The sequence below is a fragment of the Phalacrocorax aristotelis genome, unplaced genomic scaffold (assembly GCF_949628215.1).
Source record: "Phalacrocorax aristotelis unplaced genomic scaffold, bGulAri2.1 scaffold_34, whole genome shotgun sequence".
Lineage (NCBI taxonomy): Eukaryota > Metazoa > Chordata > Aves > Suliformes > Phalacrocoracidae > Phalacrocorax > Phalacrocorax aristotelis.
The window spans coordinates 786,165-812,287 of NW_027441361.1; the positions used below are offsets into that span (position 1 = coordinate 786,165).

A 26,123-nucleotide genomic window follows, 5' to 3' on the forward strand; every position below is an offset into this window, starting at 1 on the left:
TCAGCTGGGTTTCTGCTCATTTCCTACCCATAACTCTCTAACTTTGGCCAACACACGACTGCTGAACGGTGCCCTTGGATGCACATTTCCTGCATTAGCTGGCTTTGTTACTGTCGAGAATGGCTTTGGTCTTGCAGCTGTAAAGCACGAGGGAAAAACGATCAGCCTTGTGCAATCAAAGTGATGGTTAGTTGTGCGTTATATTCCCCCCCTAAAAATTACCTTCTCTTGGTCCGGACGAAGGCAGATGGTAAGGCTTGGCTCTCTCTACAGCCAGCTGCCTCTGACCTCTAGGAAGGGTCTTGCCGTGCTGGGCTGAGAGAGAATTTCTGGCAACTGCTCTCTGTCTCCAGCGAGGAGCACGATCATTCTGGTGAACAAAAAGCGTAAAGCAAGAAGTTTCACCCTGTATATTTAGCCAAGTGGAAGGAAGACTAGAATAATAGCAGAACCTACAACTTTAAGGTAAAACCATGCCGGCACCCTGCAGAACCTCATTCTGACACACTTGTCAGCACCCACAAGTTTCACGTGGCTGACAAAACAGCAGCCTTTCCCTTGTTTTTCCTGAAACGCCACTGCCCCAGGTGACTGAATCTCCAGGGCAGCGGCGGGTTACGTTGGACAAGAGGAAGTAAGGATTAAAATGAGGAAGAGAAAGCTACCTACACACCCCTTCCCCCTGGATGGAAGCTTTCAAATGCAGGACCTCAACCTTCCAGAACCACCCCATAAGTTTGCTTCCCTGGAGAACTATGGTTCCGGAAAGCAGCACATGGATCACAGAACCACAACAGAAGTTCACATAACACAGAATTTGATATGGCTACTTTGAGATACAGAAGTTAGGTAAGAATTTCTGTCCAAAAAGTGGTAAAATGAAAGCTGTGGAATTGCAGACCTCACGCTATAACTTGAGGAAATAATAAAAACATCAACCCATGATGCAAATGTTGCCTGTGGGTTGGCACCCAGAGCTGCGTGTGAGATACAGGAGATGACATACAACACACTCTTCATTCCACAGTGACCCAAACAACTTCCAATCATCCGAACCCTACATAACGTACGTCGCTGAATATCTGAATGGTAAGAGTGGCTGACAGGAGATACTTATTTAATCCTTAGACACAAACAAACTGTTCGAAGTGGAGTCAACAACAGCCTGGAACACAGAATTTCCAACTGCACGGGGTAGCTCTGGAGTAGTGACACATTCTGTTCAACTTTTAGGTTCAGCTGTAACGTAAGGTGCAGAGGCTTATTGCAAGTATTTCAAAGAAGGGTGTGATAAAGAAAGCAGGATTCTTACTGAGCGCTGTTAAACCGGTCAGTAACCCCTGAGAGAAACTGGCACACTCGGCAGGACTTTTACGCTTACCATGAGATGAACGTTCGTCGCCTGGTTCAGCCGTGCTGCTGCCATACAGTTGGCACGCTGCAGTTGCCGGGCTAAAAGAATTTCATGAATCCGTAAAAATTTCTCCAAACACTTCTATGAGAAATAACACATTTTAAAACATATATCATGATCCTGCCTCTTCTCTTGGCAAAGAAGGGATTCAGATTTTCCTCTTGCCCACACTTACTTGTTCAGAGTCTGTGAAAGGCAGCCTCAGGAAGTCTCTCACTAGTCCCATCTCCCGACAGATGTCATACATGTCTTTTAATAGCTCTTCCTCCTTTAACTGAGCGGCGTCTTCCTGCAGCAGAGCCCAAGCCTCCGCCATGCACCTGTAGTTAATTTTTTGAGATGTAAAGGTGTATTAATAGTATAACTAAAAAGATGCCCCACAGTTATTGTGCTCAAAGTTTAAAGGAAATTTAGGGGATTGTGATTTCTAGTGTTTGTTCTCCACCTTTCACAGTATTTCAATGCCAAAATGGTGGCAGATATTTCTTTACCTATTGGACAACAGCACAGTGAGGAAAAGTCGCTCTTCACAACTGCTTGCGAATGGTGGCTTCATCACCTGCATGTATCTGAGGGCTCGCCCATGCTCTCCTTGGCACATGAGGGACCGAAGAATTCGCACGTGTTGCCACGACACAGGTTTGGTTGTAGCTGGGTGAAAGAGCAGGGCCAGGGAATTCTGCAGAAGGTGGAGATCAGGTTTACTAAGATCACAGAATCCCAGGTTGGAAGGGACCTCAGCAATCATCTAGCCCAACCTTTCTGGGAAGAGCCCAGTCTAGACAAGATGGCCCAGCACCCTGTCCAGACAACTCTTGACGGTGTCCAACGTGGCCAAGTCAACCACGTCCCTGGGGAGATTATTCCAACGGTGACTGTCCTCAGTGTGAAAAATTTCCCTCTGGTGGCCAGTCGGAATCTCCCCAAGAGCAACCTGTGTCCATCCCCCTTGTCCTCTCTATGGGACTCCGTGTAAAAAGGGAGTCTCCACCTTCTTTGTAGCTACCCCCTAAGTCCTGGTACATGGGGATGAGATCCCCTCTGAGCCTCCTTTTCTCAAGGCTGAACAAACCCAGCTCTCCCAGCCCATCCTCGTATGGCAGCTTCCCAGTCCTCTGATCATCCTGGTGGCCCCTCTCTGGGCCCCTTCCAGCCTGGCCACAGCCTGTTTGTATAGAGGGGATCAGACTGGACACACAAGCACACAACAAAACTGTTCAAAAGTTTCTTCAGTAGGGGTGAATGTCCCTGATACCGGACAGGTAAATATAAATTCTTTACTATTTGCAGGAAAAAAAAATCAGTTAGCCATACAGAAAAAAACCAGAGTCTTTTAAAAGGAGTGATTCACACTCGGCTAGGGTAACCAAATCCCCATAGGCAAACATCACTTCTTATAAATACAAGTTATTCTCCCAGACAGGTTGTATTAAAATTGTGACAGGCAAAGAGCAACCCTCAGCATCAGAAGGAACATGAATTAGATTGAAGAGTCACTTTTGCGGTCTTCTGTCTCAAATCTTGCTGCCAGGATGGTCATTTGACTATTTAAAGTACCCAAACCACTGCTTTTGAGAAAGCGCTCGACTGCTCTGCTGAGAACAACCTGAACAGACGGCTTTGGCAATTCACATCTCAAGCATTATTAACGCTGACTTCTTCATTGTCTTAATCCATTTCCTCTCAACGCAATTAAAACCAAACTGCAGATCATCACGTATTGCTGAAGGTGCTGCTGAAGCAGGATTACAAAAGAAGCTTCCCATGTTTTATCACCTGTTATTAGCTAAGCACCAGGGTTTTAAAGTCATTTGCTAGATCATAGCCTTGCACTACAACGTATGCCTAACTAAACTGTCACATGCTTACTTCATAGTCCTTGTGGTCTAGAAGCCAAAATCCTTGGATAAGCTTAACAAGGCCCGAAGGGATGGCAAAGGCAGCTGCGAAGGAGTCGACTGAAGGTTCTGTTTTGTTCGGAAAGGAATGTATGATGTCCAGCAGCAAGTAAATTGTCTGATATCAAGTATCTAATTAAGGCTAATAAATTTGCAAGACCAACAATTTATCACATGAAATAATATTATTCCTATGATTAATATAATAGGAATAAATAATAAAAGGAAATAAGAATATCATAGTGGTAGGACGCAGAAAATACTCATGTATTAGTCTTGCCGTTTTATGCTGTTGCAACCTGAAGATAGTCAGGCCCTAACAACAAAATTGCATTCTGAATAAATAACCAGAAAGACAGACTCTCTGATTTCTCTAAGGCATTCAGAAAGGTTGCCTTTCGATATTTAAACAGTTCTGTTGGAAACTCAGGCTCCCTCTTTAGTCACTGCAGCCACCAGCTGGACATTCAAAACACGAGAACGGCCAATGCTTGATTATTAAAGCAAACAAATTCTACAGTTGGTTTCTTCCCTCCTTTCCAGCGTATATAAAACAAGTGAAATTCGGGTGTCCTTACAGCACAGCTTAGCTCTGAATGATTAAAACTGGATTTAAACCAGTATGTGGATCACTCATCGGCAGTGTCACTTTCTCTTTCTGACAGCTGGTTTGGGGGGTCTATTCTCATCAGAGAGCTCCGGGGTGCAACAGCTTTAAAGCCCCTGCTCTCTAGGCTCCCCTCTCAGCTCAGGCAACAAACAACCAAAGCAACACAGTGTATTTCGGCAGCTTAAAAATTCAGTTTCTGCCCAATGGCTTTTCCCTTCTCTCTCTCTATTATTCTGTGTGCCTGCACTTGTAACAGCACAAAAGCAAGCCCTCTTAGCTGTGCTGGAAAATGGATGATTTCAGCAACATCAGGTCCTGGTAAAGCGCTGTCAGAAATCCTTTTGCTCTGAAGCAGCACATTCTAGTGCAGCGCTTGAGGAAGCAGCTGTTTGCTACAACTATGGGTGCTTCAAAAATGAAAAACAGTTTACATTTTGAGAAAATCTAGGGGAGCTTTCTACCTTTAACATTGCTTAGTAGACCTGTTTTCTCACATCAGAAAAGACTTTGCAACAAAACATTTTAAAAATTCCTAAAAAATCCACAGTACAAAGAAATCAAACAATGCTTCTGTCTGCGACTTAATTCTTAACTACACGTGTTCATCCGCAGTGTGTTTGAAGCACAAATTAGAAAATGCATTGAACACGTAGGTGACAGACATTTCAGACCCCTGATGCGCGTATACTGGAGGTGTAACAGAAATAACTCCAAGGGATACGATTGCATGTTTGTGGCTTTCTTCAACACCTTCTAGCAAATAGAGCTCCAGCAGTGCCTGGAATGAAAAGGTAGAAGCTTTTTAAAACTCCTCTCTTTGAGAAATCATTGGCTTTGGGGGAGGGCTGGGCTGGGGCTGGGGTTTGTTGTGGCTGTTGTTGTTGCCTTCAGCGAACACAACACTCACCCGTAAACTAGGAGGTGGGTATTTCCCCGTTCCTCCTTCATCTCTCTGCCACAACTTCTCAACTCGGTCTCCTAACTGGGAAACCATGCCATCGACCATCAGGCAGTCAGAGTCCCATTTTCTTCTGGAACAAAACCTAGCGAGGATTTGCACAGAGGAAAACACTAATTCTGGCCTCTCAGTGTCACAGATTTCCTCCAGCCAAAACAAACCCAGCTAAAGCTCCCACGACTCCAAGAAAGGAACAAACAGACAAAGGCATGATCGTGACTTGAAATAGACTGGAAAGAAATTTCGGAGTCAGGTGAAAGGTGCTCATTAGATCCTAGTGAATTATTAAAGGAGCTCCAAATAGGAATCCAAAAAGCTCCCTTATTAAGGGGAAAGTTGCAGCGACCTTTTAGTTTTCAGGTTTTCTTTTGTGCCGCATTACTTGTAATACAAGGGCAGTGTGAGCAAAGCTAACCCAAACCCCACGCCTCCAGTGGGAGCGTTCCCACACACAGCGGTGAGACCACAGCACGGAAATGTCAGGCTTTGGTCTCAGCACCTCGCTTTTGTTACTGAAAAACAGTCACGGTCAGAAAGCTGAGCCCACAGCTGAATTCTGGTATCACCTGAAGCAGCACGTTTGTGCCTCTGCACATGCCATCACAGTGACGGAGGGCTGGCCTGTTAAACACGGCATTGCTCAGAAGCCCATCGCAGGCTCCTGCGGGCTGCGACGCCAGCCTTTCATTTCCCGAGGAGGACGAGCAGAAGCAGCACGCTGGAGGTGGTGCTTCTAAGGAGCCCGTGAGCCTGTACGAGAGTTACCTGAGAAGGACGCGCAGGAAGAGGAGCTTGAAAGCCAACGCCTGACATAGAGCAGCTTCCACCTGGGCTCCTCCTGCTGCACCTTGTTCACAGTGCCACGGCCACGGCTACTTGAGGACTTTCTTTAGGTTACAGAACAGTTGCCAAAGAAAAATCTGTTCTCACCTAACCCAAGGCACATCACCATTATGCTCGTGAGCCAGCCCAGGAACGGCAGTTCCCGTGAGGAAGGCACTTTTATCCAGTAGCCAGGAGCGCGCTGGCTGTGCCAGCTGCATGTGACTCTGCCCATCTCCTTCAATGACACCGCAGTGCTTGGGAGTAGGAGATTTGGGCCAGTCCCCTTATCGCCATCTATCACTGGTCATTGAGAGAGATTATTTTTGCTTTGTTTTTTGGTTTTTTTTTCTAAAACATGCTTTCTTCTGTGTCCAGAACAATTGCTCTGCAAAGGCCGTGCCTTGCTGACCTGGCCGTGACTGATCCTGTCCTCACCACACGACCTTTTCCAGTGGTAACAAATGACACAGAATTGCCAATGAATTACGTGCACGTCAAAACAATGATGACACCAACAAAGGGCACTAAGCAGAGGTATATATCAACATTTCAACACAGGAAAGGAACCTCTCTGTTCAGCAGGACACACGCATCACTCCAGTCAAGAGTGTTGCCAGCAAACGCATGAAGCATAGCAAATACAGCTGCTGATGGAAAAGCCACTTGCTGCCGCTTCTGAATTTGCAGCGGAACTGCTCTAGAGCTTTCCTGCACGTCCTACCTTGATAAACGCTCCAGTTTCTGTCGATGACCAGCGTAGTAGCTCCGAATCAGAGGATAATTGTAGAAAGGTCTAGAGAAACGCATCTCATCACCTACAGGCAATAAATAAGAAGAAAGTTAAAGAAGTCATATCACATTTTCAACCTACAGTTTTTGACTAAAAAGACAGAAGAACACACAAGCTGAGCATCAAAAGCACAGGCCAGCCTCCGACTTTGAAAGAAGCCCATCCTCCTTCTGCCTTTGCTAAAAGAGACCTACGACACAGGAGTCAATTCCTCCTTGTCCTAAGTGCCATTTCAAGCTTACAGGTGATGTAGCATCCAGAACATGTAGTGTCAGCTGAAGTTCACTCTAAAAAAAAACCCCAGTTCTCAAAGGGAATGGGTTTTTAAACATGTCATGTGAACATGCGTAAGACAGTTAAGGCTGACAATAGGATTTATAACCCATCCAAATGATGAACTATTTCCAAGGTGTATTTTTTCCTCAAACAATCCGTAAAAAGTTCAAAACACGCACGTCAGGCTTTTACTGTAAAATCAAGCATTCCCGTGTTGGTGCTTTAGGAGTTACTTATTTACAATCCCAAGGATTTCAAGCTGTGGGCACGAGCAACTCCTTCACTCAGAGGCTTAGTGCTGTTTCTGAGAAACACCCCGGAAAGAAACTGCTTCCATCATTCTACACGACGGAGTTGAAAAAACAGTGAAATCTCAATTTCAGCAGCAGAACTTCAGCATCTGCTGTCACTGAACCGGCACGACTTGGTATTGATGAAGCCTTGACAAAACCATGGGGAAGCACGTGTTCATAGGAAGCACTGACTGCTACAGATGCGTGACAGTTTAGGCTTACCTGAGCCCTCTGGCAGGAGACGGGACCCACAGAACCAGAGGACCACTCGTGCATACAAAGCTGCGAGGCTGGTCACCGCCAGCTTGTTTGTCAAGTCTGCAAAACATGAAAAGAAGCTTAAGAGGACTGTTGGTGTGCAATTTCTTTTGTTTTTTATAAAACTCCCCTCATTGCACTAAAGAGAAAGTAGAAAAATAACACGGTAGGAATCTTTGCCTGTGCATTTTTCACTCCGTATCACTTCCTTCTCTGAAGTAAAAGCCCACAATCACAAGCAACCCCTACAAAGAAGAAGATTCACTAAAGGTTTAATAAAAAAAAGTGAAGTCGGAACTACTAAATCCACTCATGGATAAGGCACCTGTTCTTCACGTAGCAGAGAGGTTTACTCTAGCAAAGGGATTTTCTCTTTTCTCCTCAATATGCCAGGAACAAGTTCTAATAGAAACAGCTACAGAAACTCATGCAACTCACTTCACATGTTACTCATTTAGGCTTCCTCTCTGATTTTAGTAATTTCCAATCCAATATTTGCATGCAATTACGCACTGCTAGCTGACAATCAAAGGGAGTATTTGTCACAGTGCCACATCCCGTTGCTGTAATTTCAAGCCGGGTGCTTGCACAGCTCCTTGCTGAACGCAGCCTCCCCACCCACTCGCACGAGCTCCCCAACAAACTCGTGCCCTGAACTCAACGCGCGTTAAGTGGCAGCCCCAACCCCTCCCATTTAAGCCCCTTCTCCCCGCTACATTTGACTTTCTGCCAATCAGCAAAACCAACAACAGCTCCTCTTTCCACAATTACAGCCCCAGCATCGTTCCAAATCTTCATAAGACACACCAGAGAGTTAGAAATACTGTGACAAACCTTTTCCAGCGAGCTCTTGTGCCTCTGTTAGAAAACAGTTTAAGACTCTGCTAAGGTTGCTCAAAAGCAACTGGTGGTGCTGCAGAGCCTGTAACCTCTCCGGGTCAACGGAGTTGCAGGAGCCGTCAAACAGCGCAACACCTTTTCAAGAACAAGTATGAAATCGTTAGCCTACAGAGCCATTTCAGAGTTTCAAAGTGCACTTCCAGATCTGCGGGCAAGACCATCTACCAGCAGATCACTGAATAAGCTCAACTGGAAAGACTGATTCTAGGTTTGCAGCATGGCTGCACTAGTACTCACAGATTTGCTCAAATGCGCCTTTTGTATAGATCACTCTGCTCCACGTCCAGTCAAGGGCCAACTGTAAATTAGCAGCAGAACTTGGCTGCTCTTTAAAAAGAGAGAACAAAAAAGAAATGAATCAAGAATTCCAAACGAAGAAACCATGCAACATAAAAACCACATAACAAGTCTTACCTTTAGATGTCCAAAGCTTAATGCAGCCAGTCAGAAGCCCTACAGAACCTCTCTGGGCAGCAGCTGACAAGACCGCCTCTAACTGCTCCTCCTAAAAGTAACAGGCAAAATCAAAGGAGAATCCTACCTGCTTTCAACATCCAAACCACCAACAGTAAGTGCTTGTTTCTAACTCTACACTCACTCAGGCATCACAGGCTGGGCTGCTTGTTGCTTTGAGGAGCACATGGAATTTTTCCCCTGACATGACAACTTCCCAAAGGCTAATTCTAATCTTTATTTGCATGCCTCTGCATTATCCTCTCAATTTACTGCGTTCCAATTAACTATTCCCAGCAACGTGCCCTGCTTATACCCATGGCACATGGGGTGCAGAGAAGTTTGCCATCAGGAATGCGCGAAGGGGACAGAACAAACAGAACTCTGCAACGTTTGCATGGAAGCAGTGAAGCCAAGATCAAGCAGCTTTCCAGGCTATGAAGACATGAAGGAGTTACGACACCCCAAACATTAAGTTGTCATTTCCCAAAACGACAGAAAAGAAGTGAAACATTGATGTTCTAATAGGTTTCAGTTTTAGGTGCTTCAAACACTGTGTTCTAATGCCGTGGCAATCCTTCAGAAGGGCAAAGCACAGGCAGGCACAGACGTGAACTGTTAAGGAGTAGCTGAGTGCAGCTGGTGTTCTGATACTTCTTCCAGGTGAAATGATCATAGAAACATAGAATCATAGAAACATTAAGGTTGGAAAAGCCCTCTAGGATCATTGAGTGCAACTGTCAACCCAACACTACCATGTCTCCTAAATCGTGCCCTCAAGTGCCACGTCTACATGTCTTTTCAATACCTCCAGGGATGGTGAGTCCCCCACCTCTCTGGGCAGCCTCTTCCAACGCCTGACCACCCTTGCAGTGAAGGCATTTTCCCTAATATCCAACCTAAACCTCCCCTGATGCAGCTTAAAGCTGTTCCCTCTCGTTCTATCGCTAGTGACCTGGGAGAAGAGACCAAGCCCCACCTCACAACAGCCTCCTGTCAGGCAGTTGCAGAGAGCGATAAGGTCTCCCCTCAGCCTCCTCTCCTCCAGGCCAAACAACCCCAGGTCCCTCAACCTCTCCTCATGAGACCTGTTCTCCAGACCCTTCCCCAGCTTTGGTGCCCTTCTTTGGACACGCGCCGGCAACTCTATGTCCTTCTTGTCCCGAGGGGCCCAAGACTGAGCCCTCAGCAAATTTTCCTTTTTAGGGCTTTTGCTTTTTGTTTGCTTGTTTCTTTGGCTTTTTAAGCACATTCAGAAGTATCTTTCCCTTCTAAATAAAATCATCACATTCAAAGCCATTTCTACACATTCGAATATACACATCAGATTTCCATCTTTTTCTGAAAACCAGTCTCAGACAAGGAAACACACCGAGTACAACTTACGGTGGCAAACAAAACCCCAAACCAAGCTTCTTGTCCCTAATTCTGAGATTTGTCTTACTCACATTCACAAGCAATTCCTGCTCAAATGCCTAACAAGCCTCTGAATGATCTAGTCTCAATTCAGCAAAGGGTATGACAAATTTCTGCATTTCCCAATTATTTCCAACGTGGAGCTGACATCAGATCACCCAATCTGAATGGAAGAGCCTACATCAGGCTTGCAAAAGAGACAGCCTATGGGCCAGGCCAACCTGCCAAGACGTTCATGTTAGCTACCACACTGTGCACAAGTGCTCTTTGCCCCAGCGCACCCCCACAGATCTGGTGAGGAATCCAGTAGAGAGGAAGATGAGGGCAGGGAAAGCCTGCTCTCCCCTTCCTACTAAGTGCTCCTCTGCCTGATGACTCGCTCGCTCAGCATTTCGCTTGGAGCCTGCCTGGGTGAAGATGGGTTCTTCATCACAAAGGCTGCATCTCTCATGGAAATCTTTCAGAGGAGAGAGAAAGGTTGGTGCCCTGCAAATGGGAAACCTCTGAAGGAGGGGGGTGAAGTCACTGCGGTGGGATAAAGCAGAGAGAAGGTGGTGGGTGTCACGAGCTAAAGGTGACTGAGGTGTTGCAGCAACAAGAGGGCAGTCCCAGAGGAGTCAATTGGGCACCTGTAGCACAAGGCAAAGGCTACAGAGGTGAAGATCTGCTTTGAGAGGCTGCAGCAAAGCCGACCGATGAAGGGAAAATACAGGGAAGTCATCGGGTAGAGCTGCCAACGGTAATTGTTTGCTGCAGCTCACGCCTTGGAAGCAAACAGTCAGGTATAGTCCCGCAAGCGGATGTTCGCAGCCACTCGCATCCGAGTGAGACACCCCCATCGTCAGGTCCTGCACGGAACCTAATGCTTTGAGAGACCGACGGGGGAGAAGGTTGTTCTGAGGGAACGATGCTTCCTTTTCTCCGTTCTGTCCTCTTTTCCAAGGTAATCAGGGATCAAAACCCGAACTCAGGACCACGCAGGCAGTTGCACTCATTGATGAGAGAGAAGGAACAGCTTTCCCCAACTTTCTCTTCCTGCTCCTAGAGCAGCGCTCTCTTCCTTTCTAGACATTCAGGCCCTGATCGTGCTTCAACGGGAGACAACGGTGGGTTTACACTCCCAAGAGGGGACCTCAAACATTACATTTGATAAAACTGGTAGGGTACAATTGCAGTTACGCGTGTGGATGGGCAGGAGGAGCATAAAATGGTCCCTGACACCGAAAGCAGCGCCATGGAAAGCTTAGGAAAGGTCCATCCCTTGACATTCTCAATAAAGATACAGTAAAAGATCACCTCCTTCTGGAAGCTGCTGCACGTCATATGAACAACTCCAGAGCTCAGCAGGCACGTGCCATCTGCAGAGACAACGAACGTTGGACAACATTCCATACTCTCACCGTGATGGTGGCACCAGTTTGCATTTTTGTCACAGCAACCTCTGGAAAGGTACAACTGAGTACCCGTTCTCCTCATCACATCACTTACAGCCTTTTTTAGAAAAACGATGACTGAGTGTAGAGATTTTCCCTCCGGGGCTATCGAGGTGCTGCGCTTTGAGCTTCAGCCCAGAGTCATTTCATTTGATCACCAGCACCACCTCACGGGCTGCATTACAGAAGCACCCAACCCCCAGACCCAGCCGCCTGTCAGGCAGGTGTCACAACAGCACACACTTGGTCAGTACAACGTCACCAGAGTTGGGTGGGTGGGGGGTTGGGGTGTTTCGGTTTGGTTGGGTTTTTGCGTGACAAACAGTGAACAGGAGAACCAATAAATGGCATTTGAGCTCGGCTTAAGCTTATCACTACTCAAAGCCGTGTAATACCTACCAAAATTATAGGTGCTTGGATGAAAACACAGCTCAGGTTGTGGATAAGAAGGAGGAACTCTCCAGCTTAGGCTGCGCTCCTGCACCACAACATCCAGAAGGAGGTTTGGAGCAGTCGTGCTTGTTACAGCATCCAGTGACCACAGTGCAAAATAGGGGCAGTCCTGAAGGGATTCTTCTGGCCTGAAAGAAAACAAGTGCAGAAGCTAAACGCCGACTTTCCAATGAATTATGGGGAGGGATACTGAAACCAGCTTCATAAAAACCTACCTTAGCGAGCCTGGCTTTTGAGCCTGATACCAGCAGTCAAAGTCAAATACACCCAAATAAGTAGATGGTTTTCCCTGGCCGCGTGTATTCACTTGCCAGCTGAAGACTGAGACACTGGTGCCAGGAGATATGACTGGAAAAGGCAAGACATTGTTTCTTAGTGGGAGAAAATACAATCTATCTAACATTTTCAAAACATCACTTTCTATTTTGGATTCATTCTGTTACGTCACTCATGAAACGCAACACTTGACTAAGAAGAATTTTAACAATGTACACCATAGCATCACCTCTGTGATAGGTTTCAGTCATGCTGCCCCCCTTTGCGAGTTCAACCTGTATCCGTCCTAAGACAAATCCAATACACAATTGTCAGGTAATCAAGTTTCCCATACAGTAAGAGTGCATCAAGATGGTTAGAAAAAAAACAAAAACCAAAAAACCAACCCACCACCCTAGGAAAACATACATTGCTGCTTTTAGAAAGCATACAAATTCTTGTCATATACACTTGATCACTCAGCTGGCATTATTAATTTCCAGATTCGACTCGATTACGAGTGTTACGAATAGCTCCTTTCCAGCACAGTCAGAATGAAAGAACACAATTATCACACAAAACAAACACCAAAACCCAACCCCAACAAACAGGAGATTGGAACAAAGAGTTTAACATCAAACATTGACCATGTTACACTCGGGTTCTCTCAAGAAGTGGCATGGTCTGTCGCCTCTGGGGAGAAGGCATTCTCCAGATGTGAGCAAAGTGGGGGGTGCATCCTTTACCCTGACAGAGCAGGGAACCAGGAGACAGGTCATTTGGCAAAATGGGTCTCTGTTCTCTGCTGAGTTCATCAGGGCTGCTCAGGGAGCCTCCCACACTTTACTGTGTGTCATCGTGAGCTTCTGTGCCCTTTCAGTTGTGTGAGCCGCTGAAACTGCCTTTGAAGATGTCAATTAGTTTCATAAATCAGAAGCCAGCTGCATTTCTAACCTCAACCCACATCCAACAGAAGCTCATGTGGGCCTACAACTTGAATAGTTTCTGGATAAAAGCTAATGAGGAGCCATCAGAAAAATGACAAGCATTTTTCCATGCCTCAGACTTCATGAAAAGGAGACCAAAAGGGCCTTTTTTGTTGGTTTTGGTTTGGGTTTTTTGGCAGGTGTGCCTGTTGGTTGTTTTTGACAAGGTTTTAGAAGGCCCTCTCCTCAGAATCGTGACACAAGTGGAGAAAATCCAAAGGGGTTTTCATTAGATTTTGACACGCTGTTGTTAGAGGGTGGCACCCCAAAAGAGGTGGAAGCTGCCTCTTCAGGACTAAGTCAAAGCTAATAAACACAAATAGCCTAGAAAGTCATGCCAGTGTCGTCTTTGTAACAAGCAGACATAAGTTAAGGCCAGTAAGAAGAGAGGGAAGGGCATTCACACACCCAAACAAAAGGCTGTGAAAGTTATCACTGCAGCCGGCTCAGAGATGTGCTCAGAGCATCACTGGATGTGCAAACCCAGAGATGCACATCTCATTATTGCAAGGTAATGAAAGACACCAGAGGAGTTTTAACTGTCGGTCGGACGAGGGAAGCCAGAAGCTATTGCTTTAAGAGCTTGTAGGTGTAGGAACCTATTAGACACAGAGAGGGCAAAGTGCACAGGCAGATCATAGACTCGTAGAATCATTTAGGTTGGAAAAGGCCCTTAAGATCATCGAGCCCAACTGTAAACCTCATACTGCCAAGTCCACCACTAAACCCTGTCCCAAAGCGCCACATCTGCACGTCTTTTAACTCCCTCCAGGGATGGTGACGCCACCACTTCCCTGGGCAGCCTGTTCCACTGCTTCGCAACCCTTTCTGTGAAGAAATTTTTCCTAAGATCCCAACTAAACCTTGTGCTCTAGACCCTTCACCAGCTTCGCTGCCCTTCTTTGGACACACTCAGCACCTCAGTGTCTTTCTCGTAGTGAGGGGCCCAAAACTGAACACAGGATTCGAGGTGCAGCCTCACCACTGCCGAGTAGAGGGGGACGATCACTGCCCTACTCCTGCTGGCCACACTATCTCTCATACAAGCCAGGATGCTGGTGGCCTTCCTGGCCACGCGGGCACACTGCCGGCTCATCCAGGTGGTTGGGGAAGGCATCAAACAGATCTGGCCCCAGGACCGAGCCCTGGGGAACAGCACTCCTGACCGGCCGCCAGCTGGATGCAGGTGCAGGCATAGGTTGGAAGAGGGGAAAAAAGAAAGTTGAGGGAACGCTCCTAAGCAATGGAGGGGATGATCTTACTGTTCAAAGACGAGAGCTGGAGGAATAAAATGACTGACAGGCGTTATAGAGGTGACCCCACCATACATCGCTACAGCATGTCAGCAAGCATTGAAGGGAAAAATAGGGTTTATTTTAACAAGTCCCACAGAATTTCAGCACCCAGTTTTTCCTTTGAAATAAGCCCAAGAAGTTAGTTTATACAGAGACTTAAGACTTTCAGGCTGTGGGTATGGAACAGCATTCATTGCTTGGATGCCAAAACCATTTAGTTTAGAAAAACCAAACAGGGACATCAGGAACAAACCTTCATCAACGCTGCCTTCTCTGGCTGCGCGGTTGGGAAAGATTTCTACAGCCCGACAGCTGAGTAGTTTGGTCTTGCTGCTCTGCCCTCTCAAGGGAAAGGCTCCGCCCGTCAGATCTAAACTGTACTTTTCAACACAGGATGCCAAACGCTGCGGAAAAAATCACAGGAGAGAGAAGGGTCATTCTGAGAGAAAAGCAGACATTACACCTCAGTAGGAAAGAATGTCTATGTCTACTAGAACCTGCATATTGTACTGTATCTCTCCCAGGCGCTTAATCTGATGGCAAAGAGAAACTACAGCTGACAAGCAAGAGAACTGAGTGTCAAACCGTAACGGGTAAGTTTGGCCGTAAAAGCTTTGCACATTTTCAAAACTGAGCATTTCCCTCACAATATTGGTTCTAAATGTGTTTTGCAGAATTCCCTGCACCATCCCGGTTTCTTCACAAACCTACGTATTTAGCTACAAAGGGAGATCTGAAATAATGCCATACATAGGCATGCAAAGCGCTTTGTTCCATGACTTGATCACAGAACTGATGAAGTTAGAGGAGTCACGGCCTTCCAGCAGCCAAAGCTCTCTTGCGAGGCATTATCTATAGGCACACACCGCTAGAGTGAATGCCCATCCCTCGGGAGTAGCCATGAGAACTTCTTACTGAGTCACACTCTTCTCTCAAACCACGTCAGCTCCTGCCAGCTCCTCCTCTCACCTCCTCAGGGACTAAAGGGTGAAATATGCCTCCCTTCCTTCACCAAGTGCAGCCAACAGCAAAACAACCCGGCGGACATGGCATGCACGTGGGCAAGGCGTTTAGGATCACAAATTCCTACAGAGTCAGCAAACTACTTTGAGACCTACAGAAACTCCAGCAGGATTGTGTGGAACCTCTGAGACCACCATTTGCTAAGCAAGCATTGACTGAAATACTGTCTTTCCAAATACAGCACTTGGTCAAATGATCTACCCTACAACACATGGGCGTGTGGATTGTGGACAAAGAGCAGCTCTACAATTAAAAACCAACCAAACAAAACCAAAAACCAAGCAGCTAAAAGTCTCCAAAAACCTACCAGAAAATAAAAAAATTGATTGTACCTCATTCTACCCAAGTTTCCTAAAGTTTCAGAGCTCTAGAAGGAACTGGCATGAGCTGGCACGAGACAATCCATTCTCGTATGACCTGATATGTTACATTTAACTCACCTACTCTGAGAACAGGCAAGCTTTCTCTTAACCATTCTAGGAAATACTACTAATAAATATCAAGGCTGTAGAGCACAGATCCTCTCCTACTGCACCTCAACAGGAAAGACATGCTCTGAATTAAGATTACTTTCCCATCAAAAAGATTTTGCAAGGGTTTCAGGCATAACACTGAATAAAATTATACGTTCTAAAAACACATCTTCTATCTGTTAGATAACAGAGAGGTAAGGCTACTTCATCTCTATTTTAAACACAACCTCTTTGGAGCCACTTCTAAAAATTTCCACATACTTTTTTGACCAAATCAGACCACTCTTTACTGTATTTGCGTATTTTGCTGGCTTCAAGAGCAGAGTTCATAGGTAACGCAGCCAAAAAGTAGAAAGAGTTCTCTTTAGAGCTACTAAGTTTCAGGACCAGCACCGAAGAGACCCTGCAGGTGAGCATCATGTGAAGTCCTGCTGACAGAGCTCAAAGGGAAAGCAAGAATTTAAACCTGAAGACCGGAACAGAATAAAGCTGTACGCCCGTGTTTTAAGGAAGGGAGACAGACAGAACCTTATTCAACTCTGCAGTTTGGTTAAACAGAGCTACTCAAAGCCCTGTCTTCTCTTCCTACATGCCATTCAGTTGGTGTTTAAACGAAGAATCATTTTATTTGTAAAAGCTGCTGCCTCTTCAGGAACTGAATTTATACGGGCTCTTTGCAGACGGCTCTGGCTGGAACACACGACACGGCGGTATGAAATTGTACGACTTCTTTTCAAAAAGTATGGACAAAGGCCGTGCCCAGGAAGACTCAGCAAAAGATTCTTTCTTTTTAAGTCATCTCTGAATTGTCATGGTCAATATTCCCCCTGCCAACTTCACTGATACTCCCTTAGGGAAAAGGACTCTTTCCAGCCTTTCACGGACGTTCACATCTTACCTCGTACATGACTTGTCCTGAAGCCAAGCGCCTCCTGTCTGCGAACGCTAACTGCAACAGATGTAAACTCACGGCATCGCCTTCACTGGAAAAGGTATAAATGATGACATTTGGTTACAAAGCTGCTTTATAGTCCTCGTTACCCTTTCCTTAGATCTAGGCTGAGGTTTCCTGAATAGCATTGTCTGGCTCAAAAGAAAAACAGCCCTTCCCAAAACCTGAGAATTGGTCACATTTAGCCACCAAACCACAAAGGAGGAAATTTGGACACTAACAGCTTCTGGGGCAAAGGCTACCCATACAATCTGGAAGCTTCAAGGTGTTCTATGGAATAAAAATGGTTGGGAACAGTTCTTTGCATTGAAGAGCTCGCAATCAAAACTGCTTTACAGTCAAACTGAAAAAGATTGCCACTCCATGAGCAGCCGAGCTGAGTAAATAGCTTGCTGATGCGGAAGGGGGCAGATCTTTCTCCCCTTCCCTTCCCACCAGAGCTCCAGTCCCTCCCCTGCACACACGGCACCTTCCACACCCTCGTTTCAGTCATTAGCCCAGCAGGAAACCACCGACTTGGCTGCTGAACACCTTCCCTGCCAGCCGAGCTGAGCTGGCTCACCAAGGCTCAGGCTGGCACCAGGGAACCGGCCATGCTGTCACCTCCTCCTTTAGGGGCAGCAGGCTGGTGGATCCGCACCTTTAGTGCTCTGGAGCTGCAGCCTCCACTGCGCTCCGTGGTATCTTAACACCACGGTGTGAATATCAAGCAAACCATGAAGCAGTCATCAGGAAACAAAGGAAGCCATTTAAGAATGCCAGCACAGAAATAGAGCCACTGTCGCTTTGCTGCCTTTCAGCAGGGAGGAACTAGTAGGTCCCTCTTCATCCCTGTTACATCCTGTACAAATCGCACCGTCAGCTCCTTCCATACCGGAGAGAATCTCCTGCACGGCTAATTCAACAAAACAAATACACGTGGGTGAACTCTAGGTGAACAAATACTCAAAAAAAAAAGAAAAATCAGTGGCCAATAGTAAGCTTTTATTCACCTTTCTTGCGTCGACTGAACAGCCCACAAGTAGCAACAGTTGCGAGGATCATGCTCAGGCTCTTGAAAAGTAACGGCGCAGACAGGAATCCTTCCTCCTTCAAGCTGACAGTGGTGCCTGCAGGGTTAAAAAAAAAAGAAAGCAGGTGAGCCTGGTGGCCCTGCCTGTTTGTAGAAGGGGAGAAGCATCTTCTGAGCAAAGAGCCCCTGATGTGCTTCTCCTCAAGGCACAGAAGGTCACACTCCCATCTCAAACAAGGGAGTCACGGGAGCGACTGCTTTTGATGCAACAGCCACGAGGTGAGGAAATTACTGTCCATCACGGGCAATAACCTGGCTTTATCTCCTCCTCTGCCTGCGGAGCAGGAACATGAAAGATTCCTTCAGCTGCCAGGCAAAAGATTCTTCCTACTCTTGTCGCCTGCTTCAATATTGAACTGAAAATGCAGCCTCTCTTCTGCACAAGCTGAAAACAGCGCCAAACACCAGTAGTGTCTTGTTTCTTTACTTGGACTATCTAAAGCGTTTCTCCTCCAGACTTCTGAACCTTCTTTGCACCTTCACAATCTATTCTTGCCACCTCACTATCCCTCCACTCTCTATTCATGCCGCCAATAGTTCCCGGTGAGTCACTGCAGATTTGCTTAAGTGAATCCCGATCTGAATTGGGTCAGATATTCCAGGGGGGATTGCTCTTTGGCAGAGCTGAAATCATCTCCCTAATTTCTCTGTTGCTTATCCCTTGACACGACCCTTATTCCACCTCCAAGTGTTCCAAGCAGACTTTCATTCCCATGCATCGCTGCCTTGGAATGGGTCAGTCCCCTCTTTTGGTTGAGGCTGAAATGTGGGAGAGAATGTCTTTTCAGCCACAGATCAGCTCTTGATCCTTCATGTCTCACTCCTTTCAACCTGGACGCTTTAAAGAATATTATCACCACAATCCCATCATTAACATACTTCAGCCTTTCAATGGGTGCCCTCATTGCAGGAGCTGGTTCTGAGAAATAATGTCTACAATCTCTTTCATTGAAACACACACAACTCCTGCTGTCACTGAATACTGCTGGTGGAACAAACTGCCTTATGGAAAGCAGCTCTCTCACGCCCTAACTGCTTGACAGAACCCAGAGAAGGGAGCTTTCCGCAGTTCCTCAGCCCACAGGCACAATAAGGAGAACAATCCCAGCCCGCTGGGGAGAAGGCGGCCCACTGAATCCAGGTATGGCTCAATGGTTACTTCAGAAGGGGATTCCTAAACACTCCAAGATTACACTCCACATTTCCCTCCCTGAAAAAGGGCTCTTTAAATTAACAGACTTCCTCCTCAAGCAGAGCCTTGAGAGCCCTGCACCTCCAGGCGTGACCAAGTGCAAAGGCCGACTTACTCCCGCTGCAGAGTTTTCATATTCCACAGTGACAGGGAGCCGTCGGAAAAACCCACAGCAAGCTGGTTGCTTCTGCTGATGTAGCACAGGGTCGAGAGCGCTGTTCCTGAAGAACACTGTAACTGAAGGCAGAGATGTCTCCCTGCTCTGGTCACGGTTGCTCTTCCTTGTGAAACGCCAGCAGCAGCTCTAGTGACAACTGTTAGACCTGCACGCACAAAACCACACAATAAAGGAATGCGTTATGCCATTCAGGTTGCATTTGAAACACTGACGTGACAACATGTATGATCTAATTCTACCGTCCCTGGCAAAATACCCATTGATGCAATACTTTGTCTGCTCTTCCCATTTTGTACGCATTCAGAGCACATAGGAACTCTCTGACTGGACAGGTATCCTCGCTCCTATTTCAAAACCAGGTGAAAGCGAAACCTCCATAGACAAATTCTTCCTGGGCTCTGCACATCAGGAGTTTGGGCCTCATCGTGAAGCTACTTGAAGTGACACCAGCTCCCGAGGCCACTCTTGTAAGAGCAAAAACAGCGTATGCAATCCGAGTACACCAAGTACAGGTTCCGTTTGGTCAAATGCAGGGATTTTGGTAAGGCATATTTACTTTAAAAAACAAGCCTAAACTTTGCCCCAAGTCAATGAACAGAAGCAGAAGAACATTCCCAGGAAATAGGGCACGTCCGACACACCTTCCTGTCAGGCAGCTGCACCGACTCGGATGGTCAAATTCCTACCCCTCACTGGCGAGAGTCACCGTGACAGAGGGACCCTGGTGGGAGGGGGTATTTGTAACCTTAGGAGGAGTATGAAGCCACTCCCATTTTTAATCCATTCAGGACTAGATGATGTCAAACCGCCACCTGTAATCAGCAGCCATACACGTCTGCACAGTAGTAGCTTCAAAGTGGGATGCGTGTTGGTGATTTAAAAGACACAAGTTTTCTTACTTTTCCGTTCAAGTTTAGAAACCGCAAGCTCACCCGATGGTTCATTCTCCCTCTGACTGCAAGAGAGATCATCCAAACCAAGGTCCACCACAAGCAGATGACCAACATCTGTCGCCACCGCTGCCACGCCACAAAACCCTTGCAGAGCCTGGTGCAGGTGCCAAGGCCTCACGCTGGCTCCTCCGGGGTTAGTTATGGGCTCTACAGCAGTTACCTACAGGAAAACTACAAGTTAGTATTTAAGCTCTTTGACAAGCTAAATAGAAATCACTCAAAAGTGAAGCCAGAACCAGCCCATCAGAAGCAAGAAAGTAAATACAGGGTTGTAAGACTTAAAAACACAGCATTGATCCCAATTATATCCAGACAAAACAAACAAACAAACCAACCCCCAAAAATGTCCGGTACAAAAATCCGTTACTGCCTTCCGTTTACTGGGTTTCCTGCAGGGATTTCGCTGAGCTCACTCCAACTGCAATGGTGCAGTCTATTATCACAGCTTACCAAGTTCCATTTTCTACTTAGAAACCATTAACTCGAAGACAACACAGAAAATCCGTTAAATGCAAGAAACTTGACCGTATTTAAGGGACTGGAGTAAGAAAGACCAAACTCACTCTCGCTCTCCCACGGCCCCCAGCCCGTCAGCACTGGGATACAGCCCACGCCTTCTTTGCCAAACAGGTATTAGGGCAAATCTCGGCTCTCAGTCAGACGCGGCAGCGGCCAAGTTGCAGGGGAGACACACCGCTGCCACGGCAATGGAGTATTGTTACAGATAGTGGAAGGGAGATACCAGCTTAGGGAAAGTTACACCAGTCCTCATTTAGAATCAAAAGAGCAACCAGGGAAAGCAGAAAAGTTTTCAGTGCCGAAACAGCGGCAAAAAGCCCAGCAGCTGGTTCGCCAAAAGCCAGCTCCCGCTGAGGAGAAGCGCACGCTGCTCTGTAACACGCGGAGCCGCCTGCCAGCAGCTTTAGTACAAGGCCCTGATGAAGACAGACCTTTCAGCACCTGCAGCCCCTCCCGGGACAGCCCTGGCTGCTCCAGCAGAGACACCAGCACGTGAGGGCTCCTGCACTAAGGCTCCACAACAAAAGAACACGGGCTGCCCTTCAGCCTCCTTGCATAATGTCACACAGTGACACCAGGGAGCTTTACATCAACACCAACCTGTTACACGACAATGGAACAGAGCAGTGAGCACCACAAGGATTCCTTTTTTTATATATATTGGTTTTTCTCCCCAGAGGTGGGGAAAAATTGACCAAACCTCCAAGCCCCAAAGTTCTCTCCTCTCCCGTATCAAGCACTTGCTGTGACTGCGCTGCCTGGCAATCTGCTACAGAATTTACCTTTCCTTTGGGCCACAAGAATTCTACTCCTAGAAGTGCCCGCAGTAATTGAGACAACTTTATATTGTTTCACACTTCCTGGAAATCAGATGAAATCTCCAATCTTCTCAGCTACTCAAAGCACCACCAAAAGTGCGTTGATTATTCGAATTCTTGCTGCTCCAAGCCTTGATGACTCTCAGGAGGAAAGCAGAAACACTGCACATATCGTGCTGCAGAATCAGCCAAAGTTCCCGTGTTGCTGTTAACTTTTTTTCTTTTAAGGTCTCGTTTTGTTGTTGTACAACTGGCCCCAAATCCACCTTTTCCACCTTTGCATACAGGTTCCCAGTTTTAACGCTTCAGTTTTCCCTGTAGAAGCTCCTGGAACTGCCTATTTTCCCACGGCACCAGGCACTGGCTTTGCACACTCTCCTACACTGCTGCCAGCTCATTCTGGGAACGAACGCAGAAATCCTGTCTCAGCTCCCTCACTCTGAAAGCTGCCCTTCTGCCTCACACAAACCAGGAAGAGTGGGGAAAATACCATTCCAGAGCTCTGAAACATGCAACCGTTATAAACCAATTTAATACCATTAATATTTTCAATTCGGGTTTGCTTTTACAAGTCTGAATGGCTGCACGTCTATGTCAGCACACAGCTTGCCTTTCCATCTCAAACGCTGAGATTTATCAGGACGATCGGCAAACCCACACAGCGGAGCACCAACCCAGCTCAGCTCGTTAGAAATCACCACCACACAAACGCGCACTGCCAGCAATCACACTGTAGCGCTACAGACAAACAAACCCCGCCTGGATTCTAGCAAGTCAAACCCAATCACGCTCTGGAAAGCTGAGTAATACGGAAGTATTTATCTGTCGCAGATTCTAAGGTGGTAAAGACAGAGTGAACCTTGATGTTCCATTACCTTAAGGTGACTCTTGTCTACATTCAGATAAGGAGCCGAGGGGAAAGGACGTCATTTGAGTTTATGGGTTAGAGAAGGCAGGGAAAATTAGCAACATTACACCAGAGTATCCCACCCGCACAAGCACCATATGCAATAAGCAGAGGTTCAAGGGCTTCAGGCTGAAAGTCAGTCTGTAACCACCTGCCAGGTAACGCAGTGAAGCCTGTTTTTTCCCATCGTAAGTCAACAGAAAAATGTGCTTTGCTCTAAAGTCACCTGCTTGCTAGTCCCAGACTCCTGGGAATGTGCCGAAGTCAGCTACAGCACAGCCATGGAAGTCTGAGATATTTTAAAGACAGTATTTCTGACATAATGAACCATTCAGGACATGTATGTTACCAACACTTGAAAGGCAGGGTGAGGACGAGGTCTTTGTCACTCTGGCTAAAAAAAAAGGTAGTTTTCAAGGCCTTTTTGTCAAAGTGGAGAATTAGGTAACTACGTGCTCTACTGTAAAACCAGAAAACTTGTTTGACTCTCTCAGCAAACTCAAAGGATAACGGTACCGTTAACCCCACGATTTCACATCAAGGTGCTCTCGACTGGACACTCTGCAGTGACAGTATGATGACACAATAGAGAAAATGGACGTCCTAGCAAAGAGACGCTCCAAAGCTGCTCCTGAAACAGCGTTATGCAGCACCTGACAACGTTTCCCCCATTAAAAAGGACCTACCCTTCCTGGCAGAACTACTGCTGTAACCACGCTTGATGTTCCAAGGTCGTACAGGCAGAGAACACTTCCCTCTGCTTCTCTCAAGCCAACCAGCAGCCCCGTTCCCGTCTGCCAGGAAACCTCCTTCACCACGCGGATGGTGGGAGGCTGCTCACGGGCTCCACTGAAACGGTGTGCAGAGAGCCGCTCTCCCGTCACAGCGCTCACGACCTCCAGCTGAGGGCCACACGCCAGCCAGGCCAGCCCATCTCTCCCTGGAAGAAGAGAAAAGGCTGGCTAAAGCAAACTCCCAAGAGAGGGTTGAAAACAACGGGAAAATCACAATCACTGCCCCTTTGCTTCAACAGAAGTACCTCACAGAGCAAGAGAGGCTTACCCAATTCCGGTCGATTATTGAAAATCACCCACTGAATCCTCAACCAATGCATCGTAAAATGAACCACCTTATTATTTTGCATTTGGACTTGTCATTCCTGCACTGAAGAATTCTGGTTGTTTGGGATAAAGATTACAATAGATTGGTCTCTAGTCTTTATACCATATTCAGCTTGGTTTTGCTAGAAATCATCTAAATACATAGGAGAATACAACTCCTAAAGCATATACTTCAAATATGGCAAAATCTCAGCCAATTCTTTTCTAGTTTACTAACTTTGCTCGACACACGCCTACTTTGGGCAGGGATTTGGACTTCAACAAGGAATTACCTTAAAATGGGCACTGCGGGAGCCAATTTCAACTTTTACACACGCTGATCACAGAGACAAGTTAGCACATTTAGTTTCACTGAACTACTTCCAACACAAAGGGAGTATTAACTCAACTACTGCACTTACAGTCACACAGAGAGATCCTACATGGTCTTCACAGGCGCCCGGACACCCAGGCAGGCCCCCAGCGCTACCTTCAGATCACCGACAAAGTCAGCTACCTCATCTGCTCAGCCGCTCTCAGCAGCTCTCCCGGGACACTCCTCTGCGTCCCATTAAATGCTCTGCAAACCTGGCTGCAGCGCCTAACAGGGCTTTCCTCTTCCTTCTGTTTTTAGTCAGGCTAGGAAAGAAAAAGCAGGGGGGGTTGCCTCTCTAACACTGTGGAAGAACTAGTTCTGCATGGGATGTTATGATGGTACAAATAAATACAGCCCAAAACCACACCAGGACTTTTTTGAAAACTGCCTTTCCTTCAATTAGAAGTTGAGGAGGGCTCACGGACTTGCCCGTGTTATTTTAATAGCTCAAGACTGGCGCAGGCTGTTGTCCTTTCAAAGTTTAACTCTACTAATGTTTTAATGTTAACATTTTTCATCATTTTGTCATAGTTCATCCTTTCTGTTCTCTCAAAACCTGACGCACCTGAGCAGCACCAACCTGACACAGCTGATACTGTGACCCCGTGCCTCAGGTCACCTCCAGGCAGTAACAACTTCACAGCAAGACCCAATTTCAAGGAAAAGGCTCACCTCTGGAAAACCGCCCACGCAGCACAGAACCTCGGGTGAGCTCATCTTCCCCAAGAGCCTGAATGGTCACCTCGGGAAACTGCAGCAGGCTGCTCGTTACCTGAGCCGCGAGGTCTCGCATTCTTCACTGTGAATAGAGAAAAAAATGCAAAAAGAGGCTCCTGACAGCCATCGACATTTTTGAGATTGACAGAACTTTCATCCCTTTGCCGTGAAAAATCTCCCGTCCACCTCCTGTGGCTCTTTTCTTTAACAAAAGGGCACTCAGGACAGGTTTGGATCTCACAGCAGAGCAAAAGGAGAATCCTTTGCTTTTCTGATGCCTACGAGATCACCAACAAAAAGGGACGCAGGGGTATTGACAGGATAAACAACACGGGGAAAAAGCCCAAGACACTGGAGTCAAGTCAAGCAAGGCGGCACGAGTCAGAGACCGAGTTTTGCATTAAAAAGCTCCAGAAAATAAACAAAAAAGAACAAGTTGAGAAATTACATGTTTGAGCAGAATCACATCCAGCCAAGTCAGTGTTCTGGGATGTCACCGTTGACTGACATGTAGTACATGAAAGTCAGATTCAAAGGCCAACAATGTTACGGGCTTACTGAAGGAAAAGCTAAAGATACGGTCAGTCGCAGCTGAAGACGTGATGTCACAAACCAGGTTCACTTCAGTGCCACCAAAAGAGAGGCCTTGCTGCTGCCCCCCTCTCTCCATCTGCTCCTTCCTTCTGCTCCTGTATCCCTGTGCCTTCCCTTGCCCTGACCTGCACACGTTTTAGAGCTCCTTAGGAGCCACATTAACTCCCCAAGCAGACAGGGAACGCACCCACAAGAGCAGAGAGTTTCCCACCAGCTTAGAGAGTGAAACGGGGTTGCAGAGAGAGCCAGCAAGCATAAAAGCTGGCACAAGGAAGGAGGCAGGACACTGCACCGGGGAGAAGGAGAGGGGATTTGCCCATCTCCATTCTGTGGCCGTAAGCCGTCCTGCTAGCTCATGCACGTGTGAAACCACACACTCACTTTGCAAGGAGAGCTGCAAGAAACCCCTTCGCTTTTAGAAAGGGCAGCACCCAAGGCACTCTCAGTCAACTCTGGACTCCCTCGTGCACGTAGAGGCTCACTCTCGCACGGAGGGAGGCTGAGGCTGACGGGCGTTATTCTTTCACTCAGCCAGATGTGGAAGCTAAAGTGATCTCAGGGAAGCGTTAGTTACTTGGTGGTCAGAGAAGGGACACCATTGCCTGACACTGCTCGGGTCACATTGTCTAAGGAAAGAGGACAAAGAGTGGGAAGAAGCCAAAGAAGAAGAAATGGAAGAAAAACTATGCTCTGTTGAGAAAAAACAGCATCCGCTTTGTTGAACAGCAGGGAAAGA

General features: G+C 46.8%; 1 protein-coding gene across 1 annotated transcript; it reads right to left on the minus strand.

Annotated features, from left to right (window-relative positions):
* Positions 1-25,002, minus strand: LOC142051428 (protein ELYS-like). Its single transcript, XM_075080562.1, has 24 exons — positions 24,749-25,002; positions 23,287-23,540; positions 20,336-20,516; positions 19,341-19,548; positions 17,954-18,070; positions 16,908-16,992; positions 14,767-14,917; positions 12,193-12,325; positions 11,924-12,105; positions 11,388-11,449; positions 8,637-8,727; positions 8,460-8,549; positions 8,153-8,297; positions 7,648-7,652; positions 7,287-7,382; positions 6,427-6,520; positions 4,830-4,953; positions 4,644-4,700; positions 3,284-3,430; positions 1,906-2,093; positions 1,590-1,734; positions 1,382-1,495; positions 223-370; positions 1-137 (listed from the first exon to the last, which is right to left on the minus strand). Exons 1-24 carry the CDS (start codon positions 24,867-24,869, stop codon positions 1-3), a joined length of 3,075 nt encoding a protein of 1,024 aa, XP_074936663.1. The 5' UTR covers positions 24,870-25,002.
* Between the last annotated feature and the right edge of the window lie 1,121 nt (positions 25,003-26,123).

Bases quoted from the DNA above. Each gene is read 5' to 3' on its own strand.
- LOC142051428 (XM_075080562.1), bottom strand. From the start codon at position 24,869: ATGCGAGACCTCGCGGCTCAGGTAACGAGCAGCCTGCTGCAGTTTCCC. The intron at 8,298-8,459 runs GTGAGTACTAGT...GTTCTTGAAAAG, and splicing joins AGGCGCATTTGAGCAAATCT to GTGTTGCGCTGTTTGACGGC. The intron at 1,735-1,905 runs GTAAAGAAATAT...AATTAACTACAG, and splicing joins ACTGTGCTGTTGTCCAATAG to GTGCATGGCGGAGGCTTGGG.